Raw genomic sequence first — 16,334 nt, 5'->3', positions numbered from 1 at the left:
TCCCCCTCCCCCCCTGCCTGTCTGTAACCCCCTCCTCCTCTGAGTGTCTTTTCCGTTTGCACGGCGATCTTTGTAATTTCTGTTTCCTAACGGTTTGAAAAAAAACATACCGTAACGACTTGTTTCATGTATGTGTTTTTTCATGTGTTGTGGTGACATGCGAAACATTTCTGATCACGAAACGTTGTTTCCAGTCGTCCAAGTGTTCCCTAGTCTGCCCCCTGCCCTTCTCCTACTCCACTCTGTCCCTAGGTAGTGCCGCCTATCAGAGAATTGACCAGGTCAGTCGGTGACCTATGACCTTTAAACTTTGTGCTTGGCAAGCCATGGGTCAGGTCAGTTGGTGACCTGTGACCTTTTTTTGAGTTTTGAGCTTGCAGACTCTACTTCTGATTTCTTTTCTCCAGGAAAATGTGCCAAATTTGCCAAGAGCAAGTCGGCTAAAGACTGCTCCACGTACTTGAACTTGAAGCATGGTTTCCTGGCATAGAAAAATTTTGTGGACAGTCTCCATTTTTCCATTGCATGTTCATTGTTGTATATCAAAGAGATGTACAAGGCTTAGCTATAGAAGGTAGAGAGTGTTGTAGTGTTGTTGGCATGTGATTGTGATGTGGTTGTGTCACGCTGCATGCCGTGGTGGAACCTTGCAGGACTGTTGTTGTGTCCGTGAGTCTTGTACCAGTTGTACTGACCTCAGCCTGATCTGCAGACTCTTGGAACAGAAACCCTTAAAGCTTCTGAGATTCAAGCCCAGGCATCCATCCTACCCTTATTAATTACTTTGCTCCTCTCATTGCTTTCCAACAGAACAGTCTGGCTCCTTTCCTCATTCAGACATACTTTTCAAGACATCCAATGCAATTTCAGGGCGGCAAGACTGGATTTTCAAAGTCAATTTTCTGGTCATTCTTTTAAAATGTAGTTTGCTAAGTTTCATTGACCCTAATAGTATAATAGAATACTGAAACATGTATCTGTGTGGCAAAAGTCTGATGTAACTGATGGAAAACAGTTACTTGTTTGATATTGTAGGCTTGTACAAGCTATCTATTTTGTGTGTTCCCAGGACAGTGTTTCAAGTTTAAAATGATTGAAAATACACTGAAGAAATGGCAGTAAAAATTGTCAAAAATTAGACAGATTTTCCTATCCTAAATATTTCTTGTTTTGCTTCCCTGAAATTACATTGGATGACTTCAAGTCAGTCATCATTTTGGGTGTCACAAATTTCTCGGAAGCAGACTAGAGAATGTACCTGTCCAGCAATCAAACCTATGAATGACTGTTGGAACATCCCATTACAGAGGATTGTGTGTCTCTGAACCAGCCAGAACTCTTGCTTTACTGATATTCTAGGCAGTTGCCAGTTGAACCTCAATTAACAGGTGCCGGACTGTTATTAAAATTACCAGTACTATATAAAAACTGGGTGGAACATACTATTTAAAAACTGGATTGAAAAACGTTGATGCTTTTCAAAAAGTCGACCGCACAAAACTCGGTGTCTGTTTCCAAAGTCTGACTGATCAGGCGTCGCTCTCTCCTAAAGCACACAAACACCACACGTTGTAGTAAACTCTCCTGTGGTCCCTCTTCTCTCCTCTCTCCCTCTCTCTTCTCTTCCCGTCTTCTGGCCTGAGTGAAGGAAGAGGAAGAACTGACCATCCTGGATGCTCAGCCTCCTCTGGACCCGGCCGAGGTAGAGTTAGTGGAGCAGGACGTGGAAGAACAGGTGGTGGAAAAACCCGAGATTAACCACGACCAACAAACCACTGACCAAAACCAAAACCAAAATCACGACGGCACGACTGCCAAGGAGGTGGGTGTGTCGTGTCGTGCCTGACCCAGGGGATTGTGCTGCCCCAGGGGTGGGGGAGTGCTGCCCCAGGGGTGGGGGAGTTAGGGAAAAAGCATGCAGGGCTGGAAGTACTGTAATTCAATTTACATGTACGTTCATGGAAGCAAAAGTTCACGGTCTGAGAAAAGTGGACATGTTCATGGAACTATATATAACACGGTGGCGACTGGTGCAGGAAAGAGAAAGTCCAGGAATTATTTGTTAACTGTAATGATAAGTTCACAGGTGACAGTGAAAACAGTGAACTTAAAAGTACAGTGAAAAAATCAGGAATTAAAGTAGCTCGTGGGCCTCCTTCCAGAGAGCGTTTTGGAAGGGCTCTGGCCAGCTCAATTTTTGTTTTTTTCCATCAGCCCAGGTTCATGATCAGACCTGGGGGGAGAGTGCTCACAATCTACAGGTCCGCGGACAAATTTTGGATTTTCAAGCCTTTACAAACACAATATCCCACATTTTGAGAAGCAATCATGGGGTTAAGAGTGGTTATTAGCAGTGTTTTTGTTTATTCTTATCCAAGATTTTTGTCAATTGTGTCCATCTGATGACAGATTTTTTTTTTTTTAATTCCTGCAAGTGACTGGAAAAACGGGTGCTGGCTAGAGCCCTGACTTGTTGCCTCACTCCAACCCCAGAAAAACATTCTAAATCCTAGAACCACCAATAGGAGCTCAGGATTCTATGGAAATTACATCCTGCAACACTATGATTGATCTATGTACAATGTAATTAGTAAACATACATAAATTAACAGGTGTTTCTAATTCACCTGACATAGAGGTGTTGGCCTTCAAGCTTCCAGGGGCCTGACCAACAAACTTATGATAATAACATACAGACCAAAAACTAAAATCATGACAGCATTGCAAAGGAATGGTAGGGAAACAGCATACAAACAGAACTCGAAACACACTTCAAATATTTTTCACCAGGATATGACCTTTTGTTTTTCCATGCTGCTTCGTTGAAATTTTATCAACTTACAGCATGTATCAGTTAGGGCGCTGGTTGTATTTTTTGCAAGGTCTAATTGTTTAAATCGCTAAAGATTTTCGTTTACAAACTTAGCTATTGCATTCCATTCTGCATTCATACAAACTTATAACTAGCATGAATTATCTAAAACAGTTATTATTTGGCAGTGTATTATGATGAGTTGAAGCTTTTTGTTGTAAGAATCTTTCCAATTCATCCTTTACCTGAATTTGTCTTTATCTTTTCCCATTTGTTTCCATTTCGTTGTATATGTGTACACTGTTGTCCTCAGTTTTCAGTTGTTGTCCATTTTCCGTACTCACCATACGTTTTGTTGTTGTTTTTGTTGTTGTTGTGTTATTGCCGTGGAAACAGGGTGCTCAGCCTCTTCTTGAGGAGGAGGTTGAGGTAAGGTGTCAAACAAACAAACCTGTGATAGACAGGTGTCAATCATCAGTGGACATGTACATACATAGCACGTCGGCAGAACCTACTGCGCCTGCGCAGAACCCTGTATTTTCACGGTTTTCGGTGGATTTTTGGTCAACGTTGCATCAAAATTTTGCCTGTTGCAGAAGATATTCTTTCCGACACAACATTTGGAAACTACTGTCGAAATGCTAACCTCATATGAGCGAATACAACCTTATATGAGACATTCTGTCGAAATGCTATAGCTATGTACAATACATTATGGGTTTCGTGCAGGTGCAGTACGTTCTGCCGATGTGCTGCTGCCATGCATGTGACACCAGTGTCCAGCCATCAACAGTGTTTCTTGTGTAGTGAATAACTACCAAGTGCTTTGCATATAATTTAGACATTTATCAGACTTCATGACTGTTTTTTTCAGGTTGTCAGTAGATCGATAGAGGGTTTTTTTTGCATGAAAAAGAATTATTTTAACCAGAAAGATCATTGTACCTGGCACTAGTATATAATTGCTTTCAAGGTTCATGTTACTAACTGTACATGTTAAGTTCAAAGATATGTGGAATATGTTTGGTTCTTCTTTGTGTTGCTGTTACACAGTACAATGTTATGTTATCATTTCCTTTATTTCTGTATTATTTATTTGGGAAAGTTTTTTCCCAGCCTTCTATTATTATCTTAGCCTCTTTTTTTTTTTTGCAAGAAGATGCCACAGTAGGCCCAGAAAATAAATTGCTGTGGCCTTAGGAGTTTTTGTATTCTTGTACATTTTATAATTCTTGATGATTTTTTTTGAATAGGCAACGTCCGGAGGTTCTGACCAGCACATCGGGCTGGATGAGTTTGACCTCCTGCGTGTGATTGGGCGAGGCAGCTACGCTAAGGTTCTCATGGTCAAACTGAGGAAAACCCAGCGTATCTACGCCATGAAGGTCGTCAAGAAAGAACTGGTCAACGATGACGAGGTTTGTGTGTTTGTTTGTTTGTTTGTTTGTTTGTTTGTTTTTTCTCATGGTCAAACTGAGGAAAACCCAGGTATCTACGCCATGAAGGTCGTCAAGAAAGAACTGGTCAACGATGACGAGGTTTGTTTGTTTGTTTGTTTGTTTATTCTCATAGTAGAACTGAGGATAACCTTAAGCATATCTATTCATATCGTCTGTATCTATTGCATAAAATTGGTGCACTGTATCATATACATGCATTACATGTATACCACATGTTTGTAGAACAAACTTTGTTTACTAAATTATTCATTTCATCTCTAACTGTCCATTTTATGACGACATCAGAAAACAATTATTTACCACCGTGTCCAAAATGCTCCCTTACTTCCCCACCATTCCCTACCACAAAAAAACAATTTTACTACTAAGATTAAAGAACCCACATATTATAGGAGAAGTGGGTAAATTCGTCTTCCATTGCCTAAAAAGAAGTCAAACCCAGTAACTAGTACCATGACTATGTTGTAGAATATAGTATAATGCTAGACGTAGATATAGTCTCACATACATGTACCACTGTATTTTCTTTCTTATGTTGTATGTAACTGCAATTAGCCCTCGGGCAACTATTTGCAATAAACTTCCTACTAAATTCGTGATTAATGTTTATGACAGGATATAGACTGGGTGCAGACAGAGAAGCATGTGTTTGAGACGGCGTCCAACCATCCCTTCCTGGTGGGACTTCACTCGTGCTTCCAGACAGAGAGCAGGTAGGAAAAACACAACCTAGAAAGTTACATTTACACTTATTTTTATTTTATTCACATGGATTTTTGAGCATTAGATAGGAAGCACTTGTGCTTATGTGAATCTGCTGCTCATAAAACATAATACAAATGTAAACATAAAGATGACATAAAATATAACATAAACATAAAATAGAAGTGTCTGGCGCACCAATACCTATAGCATAGCATTAATAAGATTGGTAAAATCTTCCAGAGTGATGAATATAGTTGAACACAATATCAAAGATACGGCAGCTAGTAGCTATATAGGGTATGGGAGGGAGGGGCTACCTGTAAGAAGTAAAGTGCATAATGTGGCGTCATTTACATTCAGCAAAATTTAAAGCGTTACAGTCATGTCTGTTTGTAGTGTACAATATAGTTCCCAGCAACTGACAGCTCTGTTTATTCTTACCAAAAACATGTTCACATTCATATGGTGACCAGCCCCTCTGTTCAGTGCCACTTGCTACATAATATAGTCCAACAGCACAGGGTGTCTACTACAGCACCAGTTACCACGGTGATAGACACCTGGTCCAGGTCATTGACCTTCTGTGTTTTTTCAGGCTGTTTTTTGTGATAGAGTTTGTGAACGGAGGTGATCTGATGTTCCATATGCAGAGGCAGAGGAAACTACCAGAAGACCATGCTAGGTAACATTTTGCTGTCAGTCTGCTCGACAAGTTGTCTTCAGCAAACTTTAATTTTCTATTAAAGAACCCAGAGCTTTTCACACTCAAAGCAAATTCAAGTCAGTAAAACAGTACTAGATTTTTAAAGTCAATTGTTTGTTCATTTTTTATTGTAGTAAGTTGAGGTTAAGAGGAAATGGCAGTAAATGACATTGTCCATATCAGACAGATTTTCTTATCCAGAATATTTTCTGTTTTGCCGCTTTGAAATTGCATTTTGATGCCTTTGAAACAAATCTGAGCCAATGGTTTCCTGAATCTGACTAAACCCTGTTGGTTCACTGAATCAGATTTAAAAATTGTAAAGAAAACTGATATAACAGTTGAGAAATTTTTGTTTTGTAGGTTTTATGCAGCTGAGATCTCCTGTGCCTTAAACTTCCTCCACGAGCGAGGGATCGTCTATCGAGACCTGAAGCTGGACAACGTCCTGTTGGACTCCGACGGTCACGTCAAGCTCACCGACTACGGCATGTGCAAGGTAACACATGTATAGCTTTGTCACTGCACCCCCTATCAAGTGTCTGTGGTACTGCAGTAAGACTAGTTGTTTCTGGTATATACAAAAAAGCATAACATATGCATGCCTGAGCCAGGGGGGTTCGGGATGTTTGGACGAACCCCCTCACAAGGCTCAAAGGTTCACTTTTTGGACCACTTTTTATCTAAAGGTCCAAGATTTTTCTTTAAAAGATGGACTGATTTGTGTCACCAGCAAAGCTGGAATTTTTTTGTTTGTTTGGACTAAAATATAGTCCCTATAGTACAAAACTGTACAGTTCTTGTGATTTTTACTGGTATTTTTGTTTGTTCTGTTTGTGTAGGAGGGTCTGCATCCTGGTGACACCACCAGCACCTTCTGTGGAACTCCAAACTACATCGCACCAGAGATACTCAGGGGGGAGGACTATGGTAAGTCCCAGCGCGTCGGCAGAACGCACTGAACCTGCGCGAAACCCGTAATGTATTGTACATAGCACTTGGCAGAACGTCTCATATAAGGTCATACTAGCACATATAAGGTTAACATCCCGTCTGTAGTTTCCAAATGTTATGTAGGAAAAGATATCCTTTGCAACAGGCAACATTCTGATGCAACGTTGACCAAAAATCCACCGAAAATTGTGAAAATACAGGGTTCTTTTAGGCGCAGTACGTTCTGCCAACGTGCTGTAAGTCCCCATTAACTTCTGTTAAAAGTAAAGACATCTCAAAAATCAGTTTAGCTCAAATGAATTCAATCAGTTTATCTAGAAGACAGACACAAATCTGTACAGTTATGCAGTTTATACAGGTTCATTGTACTGTGGGGAAAATTTCCCCATGCAGCTTTTTTCGACCAATTCTGTCCTGCTACTAGTATTTGCTACATAATGTAATCCAACACCACAGGGTGTCTGCTACAGCACCAGTTACCATGGTGACAGGCATCAGGTCCAGGTCATTGACCTTATTTGTTTGGAGAAGAAGAAAAAGAAACAGAGCATAAACAGTATGTTCTCCTTCTGCAAATGTATACATAATTATAGAAGAAATTCACAGGAACTCTGAATATCTTAGAGAGGTGTGATATCCTTGCTCTTCTTTCTCATATGACCTTAAAGCAATATTATGAAATATTTTCACTAATTTAGACATCGTTGTTTGGCACATTGTCTTGCGCTATAAGCCTACCTAGGTTCATAATGATATTTGGGGAGTAAAAGATCAACATCATTGCACCACAAAAATGTGTTGGAAGCTGCCGAAGATACATGTACCTGAACAAAAACCATTGTTTGTTTACATTCTTTTAGGAGCCTCCTAAAAAGACATCGGGCCTGGCGCAACTTATTCCCATGCTGCGCTGAGTCGCCGGAAAAGCAAAAAAGCGACCCTAATATGTTGAAGATTATTGAAAATATCTAGATGAGAAAGTTTTGATTATCTAAATTTTGGTGCAAAACTCTTACATAATATCGCTTTAACTTTTTGAATTTTTCCATAGGCTCGAGTGTTGACTGGTGGGCTCTGGGTGTACTCCTGTTTGAGATGCTTGCGGGGAGGTCTCCCTTCGACATCGTAGGCAACACAGAGAACCCCGACCAGCACACGGAGGACTATCTCTTCCAGGGTAGGCTAGCCTTTACACCTGTGTCTGTCTGTTCCACTGTTAACCATCTGTGCTGCAGTTCCATCGTATGATGCTGGGTGGTGCTGCTAGACTGTCCGGGAGTTTTACATGGTCTGCATGCTGTTTTTCTTAGAGTAGGGTAGACTAACAGAGTACTTGAAAAATCCCTGATTTTCATACAAATTCCTGTACTTTCCCCACCTAACAGGGTTCCCACAACAGATTTGATTTTTTTATATCGTATATTTGGATTAGCTATACATCACGACAAAACATGTGTAAAAATACACACATGTACCATGCTAGTTGCTCTCCCAGCCAAAAAACTTTGAACAGATAACAATATTTGCTATTTAGCAAGCAACTGCAGTATACACAGAACATTATACACTTTTATAATAAAGTGAACATGGATGTTTAAAACTAAAATGTAGTCGAACGAAATTACAATTTATTTCAAATTGTAAATACTGTGTTTGCTACCAAAGAGCCATAAAATGAAAAGTTACCTTCTTCCTTATCAATTTATTCCAAGTCTTCAGCTTATAGTTTGTCTAGTCTTGTTGTCAAAAATTCCTTATTACTAATATCTAATATTGATAGTGAAATGAAGTGGGAGCCCTGTTCGAAAAAAAAAACATTACTAGATCATTATAGACTGTCTTGTAGATCAGTAGAATAGCATTTTATCTGGTCTTTCATAATATTTTTCATATTCCAATAACTAAGACATCACAGTACAAATGTAGCCCATCCCCAACACACATGTACACACACTTTGTAAGGTGAAGAACCTACCCGTAAGCAAAGTAGTTTTAGACCCTCCCCTACTAGTCCCTCTATGGACTTCTTTCCAAAACGGTGTACTTGTGAATTTGTAAGTATAAGTTTTTCTTCCTGCTTGGTTTAGTAAGCTCTCATTTCTCACAGCTGAGCATACGTTGCTTCCTAAATCCACTTTTTTATCATAATTATCCAATCCGTTGAAATTTCCTCTGACGATGGGTTTCTCTCTCTTTCTCTTTTCCTTTGTCTCTCTCTCTTTCTCTCCTTTCCAAGCATGTTGTCAGTTTTACAGTCGTGCAGTAGCTACAGAACACGAGCCCCGTATGTAAACACCACCTTTTTACCACTTCGAACCACTGCCATGTTTTGGGCACCGTACACATACTGTGATCAGCATGGCCTTGTGTTGGAAGCTGGTAAAAAGGCTGAGCGCTCTTAAAGTGCTATAGAATGGCTATGCATGGCGACCACCCAGCATTATATATATATCATATCCTCCTATCAGCACCAACCATCGTGACTTACCTCTAATTCAAGTGGAATCACCCAAGTGTACATTTGTGGTAGTTATAATTGGGTCGTACCATTTGTAATGTAGTGGATTTTATTTGGCGTTGTTAAGATTGTTGGTGCTGTGGATAGGGAGGAACATACGATCACACAAGGCACTTTGTGTTATTGAGTCTTTTGCTGTGTCACTTGGCATGCCTGTTTCTTGGTTTGTGAGTCATCAGTTTTGGCATACATCTTGCATACATACATTTGTACATGTACAGCAATGTTCGATGAATGTCTGTGAACATGTGTGCCGTTCTGTACGCGGGGGTCAGAGTGCAAGATGCGTGCGTGCATGGTTCAGAGGTCAGAGTGCAGGGGTCAGCCCTATGCTGCGTCAGTCCATGACATGTTCCACTGTTTTTTTTTAACGCACTTCTTTACCACGCTATTGGCTGGCGTCTTCCCTGTGTGGTCCCTTCGCTGTACAAGGCGACCACGATAATAAAAGTGGTGAATTCACCGTGCCAGGTACCAACCACAAGTGTATATTCACTCCTCCCAGTATCCCCCCATGAGTACAAGAACCGCCTTGGTCCTGTCGTTTTTTACGTTTTCTCCAACCTCCCATGGGTATGGATGTATCAATGACTCAATGCATGGTTTGCTGGTTAACTATAAAGCATGTAGAAGAACCCCCTGTCTTCAGTGTCTTGAAGTTTTCTGGAAGATGTTGGTGACAAGTATTGTGCCCCCCTCCCCCCTCTCTCCTTGCACGGTCTGCTCGATAAAGACAGAATCATATATTTAGACTTTCTTGTTTCTTTTTCCATGCATGTCAAGCATTAACCCCTCAGTAGTGGACTATCCTGTGGATTTCTCCATGGGTTTGCACACATTGTGGAACATCCTGGAATTGGACTGGAAAAAATGTTCTAGGAAAGTCTGTTCAGAAAAACACCATTTACATACATATAGCGCTTTCCTTCTGTATTTCTGGAATATCCATTGCTGAAAGTATCTCGAGATTTAGAAAGTATTTTATAACTCCTCCATATTCTTATACCATTATCAATAATCCTAATTCCAGGAAAATCAAATTCATCCTACATGTAATTCCTGGAAAACATTGATAGTGATTCTTGGAAAAGTGGATAATTCCTGGAAAATTCCTCTAATTCCTGGAAAATTTATCTGACAATTCCTGGAAAATTTATCTGACAATTCCTGGAAAATTTATCTGATAATTCCTGGAAAATTTATCCAAAAACTGTAATTCCTGGAAAATGTAACCATTTTCCCGGAAAATTCTCTCCTTTATTTTACCTTCCCACAAAATTCCAGGAATGTTCGGTGTTGTGCAAACCCTGTTCCAGCTTTTCTGTCTGGTCTATTTCTCTGGCTAACAGCTCACTGTCTGTCTGTCTGTCTGTCTCTCTGTGCGCTGTTGCGGGGCGCTAACCCTCTCCTCCCTCCCCGGTCTGCTATCAAGGAGAGCAATCCGTCGAGGACATTTTCGAAGGTAGTTCTTTAGACTTTTCTCCGCTCACATTTTCTAACCACCATGCTCACTACTGCCGTTTGTTTGTTTGTTTGTTTGTTTGTTTGTTTCTTGGAGTCACATGTAGAAAGACCACAATGGTTCTTCTCACCTATGCCCTGCTTTACTAGACTTGTTTTTTTTTTGTTACGACCATGAGATGTACCCATGGTTCTCTTTATTCACGTACGCTTGCAAACGTACAAACGTCAACCAGTTCTAGTAACTTTTCTCCAAAAAGTTACTAGTAACAAAAGTTACCAGACCGTTATTTCTGACTTATTGCCAGCTATTTGTTTATCATCCTAAGAATTTGTGTGATTTGCAAGATTTGCTTTTTATTTACTGTAGCAGAGATGATTTACAAGGGAAAGTCGTCAACTCTGCAATACCTATCATCGCTACTAGGGGGCTCTTTTATCCCATTCAGTAAAAGAACATGCATTGTCGTGGATTGGCTTTGAGACCTGGTCTGAAACATTAAATAAAAAATGAAATAGAAGAAAGGGAGGTCTTGTGATGAATTTTCAACCATTCTTGGATAAATTGTGACTGTTAATGTTATATTCTCTAATCCTTTGGTCATTTTAGGACTAACTTATAACTACAATAGAATTTGGACATTACTCATTTCATTTAATAGGGGGAGCTGCTGATATATAAGTTTCTATGCTATCATTTTCCCTATTCCTTGCACAACTTTCGCCTTTCCTTCCATTTTCTTTTTAATTTTTCAAAACCCTTCTCCTCAAGAGACATACAACTTATTTCTCCAAGGATTGATGAAGAAATGTTGTCTTTAGGCTACACCAATGTAATTTCTTGATTCTCAGATTTCTTGCTTCATTTTTCTTTATGAAGAACAAAGCCACATATACATTGTACCAGTCGTGATATGAATCAACCCTGTACAAAGTCATAATGCATATATATATATCAGAATGTGGGGCTTACTATGGTTTCCACTACTGTTTCTAAGATTTTTAAAAACCCTCTTTTAGCATGTACCTATCTTTACAGTACATCTGTCTCCCAAAAGAAATTGGATTGAATTTACCCCGAGGACAAAATGTATTAGATTCTATTCAGGGAGCGATACCAAAGTAAATACATGTAGCTCTGAGCATTTATCATAAATGATTGTATCTTGGTTATATGCTGGAGGATTCGTCTTGATTCCTGGAAAACATGATAATTCCAGGAAAATCCATTACTTTTCCTTGAAAATGTATCATATTACTGGTTATAATGTATGGTTCAATTCCACTTGTTACGTAGGTTGGGAACTGGTTAGTTTCAAAAGCCATTTGGCCCGTCTAATGACGTTACAAGCCGTGACTCTCCGTGATTTACCCCAATAGCACAGCCGTAGATGTGCACAGGTAGACTAATGAGTGCACTGGCCTCCCGTTCACCCCCGGCAAGATTGATTCCTGGTTCATAAGGGCATTTCTCATCTCCCCACAAAGTACTGTGACCTGCTGTAGTACAGACCAGGACTGGGCAGATTTGTATCCATCAACACACCCATGTACATCTACAGGCATGGCGGCTGTACAGTCTGTGTCATTAGTCATGGGGAAGGTTGGGATAGCAATGAGCTGGGAAATCATTTTCTGTTGTATTTTAGCACTCTTAAACACAATATTTCATTTTGAGGGGCAAATTTTGTTGGTAGAATCAACACACACACACACACACACACACACACACACACACACACACACACTCTTTAAGGCTTCTCTCATATGTAAATACCGAACCTCAAATTTACAAGAAATAGAGAAAAAAAGTCCCTCTCTAAGTAAAACGCAATATTCTTGCATTTTGAGAGGCTAATTTTGCTAGTAGAATAAGTTATTGACATCTCTTTCCATGCATATATACCGGTATCTTTACACACTTATTTGCAAAATTTTTATCCATCATGACATGAGCTACAAAATCCCATCAAATGATGGAAAGGCGGACACTGACTAGCATACAGGAATAAATGCATTTGACTTTATTGTTGGACAGTCGTACATGGGTAAAATGTATGGCAACAACTATGAAATAACAATACTGCAAGGCTAATCTATCCTATATTTTAAAACAACTAAATATCTGTATGTATGGATGATTTGGTCTCGCATGCACACAGTGTGATGCTTTGAAATAAATCTCTAAGTCAATCTAGCACAGGAAATTAGTGCATGTATCAAGTCACTTCCCATAAAGGCTCAACAGTGTAATTGTTCAATTTATTCATTATGATTATTATACTATCAAATGAGTTATTACAACAATAATGATAGCTTTAGTGCAAAACTAACAATATCAAATATTTATTACAAACCCATGCAAGGGCTAATTGCATTGAAAACAAATAAAACCACAGAGAAAGTAAATTATCAGCTTACAGTATAACAGGTTAAGAGATATATGTTGTGGCTGTTTTTATTGTAACAGTATGTCACACCTATCCTTGTCTATCTGACACTAGGCATGTTTGAAGCCATCAATTGTAAGCCCCCTACTGTAGCAGTAGTTCCATGTACATGTAGATTTGGGTCTTCATAAAATCTGTTGGAGATCCATTATATTTCTTGCAAACATTCATGTACTGTTGGCAAACCGCTGGGTTATTATAAAATTGTAGATCTACATTGTATAATACTACAGTACTGCTGTCACGTTGCATGAAAATCGATTCTCCTAAAAAATAAATTTTAAATAGTAAAAACTCCAACTAACCATATTGATGATTATCTATGCCAAAAATAGTCACTAAAGCAACTGGATATGATTTTGTAAACGGTCGCATCCACTACTTTTCATCAGTGACGCTGATATTAATAACTACATTAATTTTAACTTTCCCTAAATTATACCACATGAACAACATTGCTAACCAGTGTATGATATACATATTTTTCTCTTAAAAAGACACTGGGAGGCAGACGGTAAACCAGATACATGCTAATTTATGATAATGTTCTCCCAGAAGAAGATTGAATTCCCCTACATTACTGTCTGCTGTAGCCGTTGTTGAAGCACCCCCAGAGGTCTGCCTAGATAAAAAAATGATGGATAATGCTCACCGCACTCTCTAGTGTTTGATACATTGCAGCAGCTACGTTGTACACTTTATATTGTCCCCTTTTTGCAGTTAATCCTATAGTGGGGAAATTCCTGGTAATTAATTTAAAGGTAGATGTAAACGATAGAACCTTTGGCATTAGCAATAAAGATATTGGATGGGGGAAGGCTAGAATACTAGTAGTTATAATTATAACACTAATAATTATAGCATTGATAGCACAGATTTCACTAATAATTATAGCACAGATGGGATTTTATGTTTAAGTGTTTGGATTTTTTCAACTTTGGTCCACAACTAAAAACGTGGATAAAAGTTCTATATGAGAAATCAACAAGTTCAATTATTAATAATGGATATATTTCAAATCCATTCACGTTAAATCGCGGTGTACGCCAAGGTTGTCCTCTTTCCCCATACCTTTTTATAATAGCAGTTGAAGTCCTTGCCATCAAAATTAGATCCAATCATTCCATTAGTGGGTTAAAAGTTCATGAAAAAATTACTAAAGTCTCCCAATATGCTGACGATTCGAATTTCCCCTTCGAGCCAAATTTGGCTTCATTTCATGCACTTTTATCTGATCTAGAACGCTTTTCCAAGATATCGGGATTAGATTTAAATCCTGAAAAATGTAAAATTTTACGCTTAGGACCTTTAAAGTTTTCCAATTTTTGTTTGCCCACCCACCTACCATTTCAATGGGTAGACGGTGGTGTAGACGTATTAGGAATTCATATTCCTACTGACATGGATACACTTGTTGATGTAAATATTGAACCCCGTTTAGAACGTTTAGATAGGTTATTGCGCCCTTGGAAAGGCAAATCATTATCCTTATACGGAAAAATTACTGCTGTTAATTCCCTGGTGGTTCCCCAGTTCACAAATTTATTTCAAGTTTTACCTTCGCCAAATGAATTATTTTTCAAAATATACGAGAAGAAGATCTTCTCATTCATTTGGGATGACGGGCCGGAAAGAGTAGCTAGAAAAGTATTGTACAATTCGGTGGAAAATGGTGGTTTAAAGTTAATTAATTTACGTGCCTTTAATTTAACTATTAAAGCTTCGTGGATACCCAAGATATTCTTTCACCCTGAGTGGTTTACTTCAATGGCCATCGCTTCTCATCCTCGTCTCAGTCTGAATCTATTTCCCTTCATGCAGCTATCTTCTGCTCATGCCCTGAATCTTAAGAGTTTTCTCTTTGAAGCACTTGATGCATGGTACAAATTTCAGTACGTGGAGTCCGCGACACCAACAAACGTACGACAACAAATAGTTTGGAATAACTCCAGTATTACTGTTGATAGTAAGCCTATTTTTATAACTGCTTTGTTTAATAGAAATATAATTTTTGTAAATGACTTGTTAGGTACAGATGGAAACTTTATGTCGTATGCTGAATTTTGTGAACTGTATCCAAATAGTTGTGAACAATTTCGATATCAACAACTTATATCTGCAATACCTAAAAGATGGAAAACTTTACTTACTAGTAATCAGTTAAAAGAGCTTGTATGTTTACCATTACAAAAAAATTATATGTGGTTAAAAAATACTAAAATTAATAAGTTTTTGTATAATTTCTTTCTGGCTTATACAAAATGATGTTATAATTGCCCATAAAGTAAGGTTATCATGGTTTTATTATTTTGATAGGCCCATACCATGGCGAGAAGTATTTATAACATTAACTAAATGTACTATAGACCCTAACGCTCGATATTTTCAGTACCGTCTACTTTATAAATTTTTACCATGTAACAAAGTATTACAAACTTGGAATTTAATCGAATCCAGTACCTGTTCCTTCTGCCATAGTGATGAAGAATCTTACATACATATCTTCTGGGAATGTCCTCATGTGATAGCTTTTTGGAATAACGTACAAAATTGGTTAAAACAAGAAATTCGTGCAAATTTAGAATTAAATTCTTTTGTAGTTATGTTTGGGGATATTTCTACAAATGCATCCCCTTTAAATAATATCATTATATTATTAGGTAAGGTTTTCATTTTCCGATCCCGACGTTTTAAGACTTTAAACTTCCAGTCTTTTAAAATATTAACATCTGTCTTTCAAAAGACAGAAGGTCTTATTGCATCTCGGAGGGGAAAGCTGGAGAAGCATCGGGGTAAGTGGGGAACTCTGTGTTCATTATAATTTCTGTTATTGTTATTATGTCATTGTTAAGATTATTTTCATTTCGTCAAGCTCGAAAGTAATGGCTTTATGGGAGGCTTTTCCGTTCTTTATGTTATTTTCTATTTGTACAAGCCGTCTTGGCTTTTCAGTGTACTTTTGTATTATTTACAGTTATTTTGTTGAATAAAAAAGAAAAAAAAATAATTATAGCATTCAGGCTTCTACAAAGGAATGGGGGAGATTTTTTATGTTGTTTATTTATTTTTATTTTTAAGTATTCCTTTTTAGTTTTGCAGTTAAAAATGACTTGGATAATGTAAAATTATGCAAAGCAATCTAGTGACTCATATACAGCATTCCAACTTTTGTAAAGGAAAAGGGAGGCTTTTTTATTCCTCTAGTTAGTCTTGTTAATGGGAAACTAAGTAAATGGTAGCAATATAAATTGAATTCGAATAAGAGAAAGAC

At 38.3% G+C, this 16,334-nt stretch overlaps 1 protein-coding gene across 8 annotated transcripts in view; it reads left to right on the top strand.

The window, feature by feature from the left end:
* LOC109472632 (protein kinase C iota type-like) overlaps positions 1 to 16,334 on the top strand; it is a 78,289-nt gene that overhangs the window by 37,932 nt on the left and 24,023 nt on the right. For 7 of the 8 annotated variants that reach the window (XM_019772464.1, XM_019772460.1, XM_019772459.1 and 4 more), the window contains 6 exons: positions 4,066 to 4,230; positions 4,888 to 4,985; positions 5,573 to 5,659; positions 6,044 to 6,179; positions 6,523 to 6,610; positions 7,686 to 7,811. In XM_019772464.1, the coding sequence (XP_019628023.1) occupies positions 4,066 to 4,230; positions 4,888 to 4,985; positions 5,573 to 5,659; positions 6,044 to 6,179; positions 6,523 to 6,610; positions 7,686 to 7,811 (700 nt within the window). Of the gene's footprint in view, positions 1 to 4,065; positions 4,231 to 4,300; positions 4,351 to 4,887; positions 4,986 to 5,572; positions 5,660 to 6,043; positions 6,180 to 6,522; positions 6,611 to 7,685; positions 7,812 to 16,334 lie in introns of all 8 variants that reach the window. The other variant, XM_019772458.1, reaches the window with a different exon arrangement.

This window comes from Branchiostoma belcheri, unplaced genomic scaffold (assembly GCF_001625305.1).
Source record: "Branchiostoma belcheri isolate BF01 breed outbred unplaced genomic scaffold, Haploidv18h27 scaffold28, whole genome shotgun sequence".
Taxonomy (NCBI): domain Eukaryota; kingdom Metazoa; phylum Chordata; class Leptocardii; order Amphioxiformes; family Branchiostomatidae; genus Branchiostoma; species Branchiostoma belcheri.
Note: the sequence above shows the minus strand (reverse complement) of the source record. Positions and strands in the feature narration are given on the sequence as shown.